The sequence below is a fragment of the Populus euphratica genome, unplaced genomic scaffold, assembly GCF_000495115.2.
Source record: "Populus euphratica unplaced genomic scaffold, PopEup_1.0 scaffold4630.1, whole genome shotgun sequence".
NCBI classification, from domain to species: domain Eukaryota; kingdom Viridiplantae; phylum Streptophyta; class Magnoliopsida; order Malpighiales; family Salicaceae; genus Populus; species Populus euphratica.
This window is the reverse complement of record NW_011504419.1, coordinates 3,153-6,095: the sequence shown is the minus strand read 5'-3', so window position 1 is coordinate 6,095 and position 2,943 is coordinate 3,153. Positions and strand designations below refer to the sequence as shown.

Genomic DNA, 2,943 nt, shown 5'->3' with positions numbered 1-2,943 from the left:
TGATATTGAGTTACGTGATATTTTTATTTTTATTTTTTAAAAAATATATATTAATTTTTTTTATTTTTTTTTAAGTTTTAACATTAACATACAAAATTATTTAAAAATAAAGACTGCAAGAATACAATCTCATCCGGTGAAAGTTCAAAACACGATTAAAGATGCAAGCAATTTGCAATTCCTTAACTTGGTGGACCAGCAAGGAATTTCCAGCTTCAAATTTCAATAAAGGCGTCCAAATTGGTAGCATGGGCCAACAACGCATGCGACCCTCCTCCTGCGTTTATGTATCGACAAAGCTGAACGACTTGAAAAATCATAGTTCAACCACTTAATTAATTAACCGATTAATAAAGTATTTGAAAAATCATAGATAAACTTAAGGTTGTTAAAATCACGACTTAACTCTTAAAATCTCATAATTTTAGGAGTTAATATATATATAACATATCAAATTAGATTAAAACTTGAAATAAGTTAAATTTAGTTAAAATCAATAAAATCAGATTAATTTTATAATTTTGACCGAGTGAGTTTGATCGATTTCGAGTTTTAACCCGATTTTATTGAATCATTAATACTGAATATCTAAATCATTTAAAAAAACCTAACGTCAACAAATACGTGGTCAGAAGTTGGAATCAAAATTTCAACAGCACGGGTTTGTCTCATCCAGATTCCTTTAATTTGAAAACGACATCTACTGGCGGTCGTTTCGAAGAATTTTCGCGCATTCCTCCCTTACTTACCTCTCTTTCTCTCCCCGACTGTCTTGCTGTCTGTTCAAACTTTTCTTCCTGTAACTTCAGGTAGGTTCTCTCTCTTTTCTAAATTCTCAAATTTTGAACCTAGATTTTGTGTTTTTAATCACTATTATCTTACTGATACTTAAAGACTACTGTTGTAATCAGGTATCTTTTGATTTTTTTTTTGTTCAATTTGATTGTAATTTGCCTTTAATTTTACAATTCTCGCAATTAGAGTGTAAAATTACAATTTGATATAAAAAATTTGATTTCTTAGTAATAATTCGAACAATTATTAATTAGTTTGTGAAGAAATAAGGCTATGCCTATGTGGTATTGGTAGGCTGGAAGATTTTTATACTTTATTGTAATCATGCATTCTCAAAAAATAAAAATAAAAAAGAATATTAGGATTTGATTCTGTGATGTTTTTTCGGGTACGCTGCAGGGAGTTGGTTGGACTAAGCAGTGAAAGAGGCGGGGAGTGAAATTTTAGCTGCTATTAGCTATATATATATATGTATATATATTTGTGTGTTAGAGATGGGGTGGGGAACATTTACAGGAGACGTGCGAAAGTATTTACGTTGGCCATGATAATTTACATCGATTATAAGGTACGGATCAACCGTATTGAAAATCTGATTACGAGTTATTTATTTTGAGTGATGTTTATTGCTTATGCTGATTGTGGTGGTTGTCTTTTTTTATAATGAAGGCTTTACAGAAAAGAGAGAAATTCATGAAGAAACCGAAAAGTGATGCATTGTGGAAGAAGGCCCATGAGCGGAATGCTAAGCGTGTTTTTAATTTGATGGTAGAGTTGGAAGGTTTGTGGGTGAAACTTGGACAGTATTTGTCCTCACGTGCTGATGTGCTTCCTTCTGCTTTCATTTCAATTCTCAAGCAGTTGCAGGACTCTCTCCCTCCTCGTCCGTTTGAAGAGGTTTTGTTTTAGTCTTTTTCTAATAGATTTGGAAGTCTTCATGTGATTCAATGTGACTTTGTTGACTTGATGTTTCTGATTGGTTTTTATCTCATAATGCTAGCTTTTATTTTCAAGCCATGTTTCTCATTGGCTGGTTATGTTAAAATTTTTGTTTGCACAGTTTTGTCACACTATAGAGAAAGAACTAGGGAAATCCAGGAAGGAGCTTTTCTTGGATTTTGACGAAAATCCTCTGGCGACAGCATCAGTAAGATCCTTAGACTATATGTTTGTGCTAGGAAGTTAGTGCGGATGCTCATTTAGGATTGAAATTTTGATTTTCTTGTTCTCACAAGGTGTGTACATTTTGGAATAATCTTGTTGTTCTCATGTTATATTCTATGCAGATTGCACAAGTCCATCGTGCGACATTAATTGATGGGCAGAAGGCGGTTGTTAAAGTTCAACATGAAGACATCAAAAACTCATGTGGGAGGTGGAAATTCTTTGGAGTTTGGCTTTTGAGATGCTTCATCGGAAAGCAAATGTTTCAGTCCTTATGGTTATTTTGCATGCCTCTTTTTTTTGCAGGATTTAAAGGATGCAGAATCCATTGTTGACTGGATAGCATGGGCAGAACCGCAGTATAACTTCAGCCCTATGATCGATGAATGGTGCAAAGAAGCTCCAAAAGAACTCGACTTCAATCACGAAGCAGGTAAACTTTGTCTTTGGCAATATTTCTGTTGATGAAATTCTCTCTATGACATCACAAAATTGCTATTTTATATTCTTTTACAACCAATAGATAATAAATGTGAGTTCTGGATGGGTCTGGATGAGGGTATTGAGATTTGAGATTCATATCAGGAGCTTGAAATAATGATAATGCAATCCAATCATTGGGACAGTTAAATCTGATCATGTTTAGAATCCATACCAAGTGCAGCATCTTAATTTTTTATTGAATCAATGAAGTGAATGGGATGATAGTTGTGTGGTGTCAGCAGTGAGGATAATTGATGGTGGCAGTTGTGGTGATCATATTTGGATTTTAGTGGTTGTATATATAGTCTTTGAATGTGGAGGCAACAGCTTGGCTTGATGGATATGGTGCAATGAGGGTGGCCGCAGCAGCAATGATGGTGGCAATGTGAGGGTAACTTTAATGACAGTGGTCAAGGCAGTGTGGTACTCTTTTGGTAGCAGTGCAATGGCAGTGGCATGGTTGTAGCGGTGATTTGGTGGCAACTCATGTGAAGACTTTGG

At 34.7% G+C, this 2,943-nt stretch overlaps 1 protein-coding gene across 2 annotated transcripts; it reads left to right on the top strand.

Annotated features, from left to right (window-relative positions):
• The first annotated feature begins 623 nt into the window (after window positions 1-623).
• LOC105120071 (uncharacterized aarF domain-containing protein kinase 1-like) lies at window positions 624-2,392 on the top strand. Of its 2 annotated transcripts, none has more exons than XM_011018256.1 (6): window positions 624-809; window positions 1,195-1,363; window positions 1,465-1,692; window positions 1,856-1,942; window positions 2,082-2,170; window positions 2,266-2,392. In XM_011018256.1, the coding sequence occupies exons 2-6, from the start codon at window positions 1,265-1,267 to the stop codon at window positions 2,270-2,272; spliced, it is 510 nt and encodes a 169-aa protein (XP_011016558.1). In that variant the 5' UTR covers window positions 624-809; window positions 1,195-1,264; the 3' UTR covers window positions 2,273-2,392. The 2 variants fall into 2 exon arrangements, with proteins under 2 accessions (XP_011016558.1, XP_011016557.1); XM_011018255.1 differs by having other exon boundaries at window positions 1,184-1,363.
• Window positions 2,393-2,943: the final 551 nt, after the last annotated feature.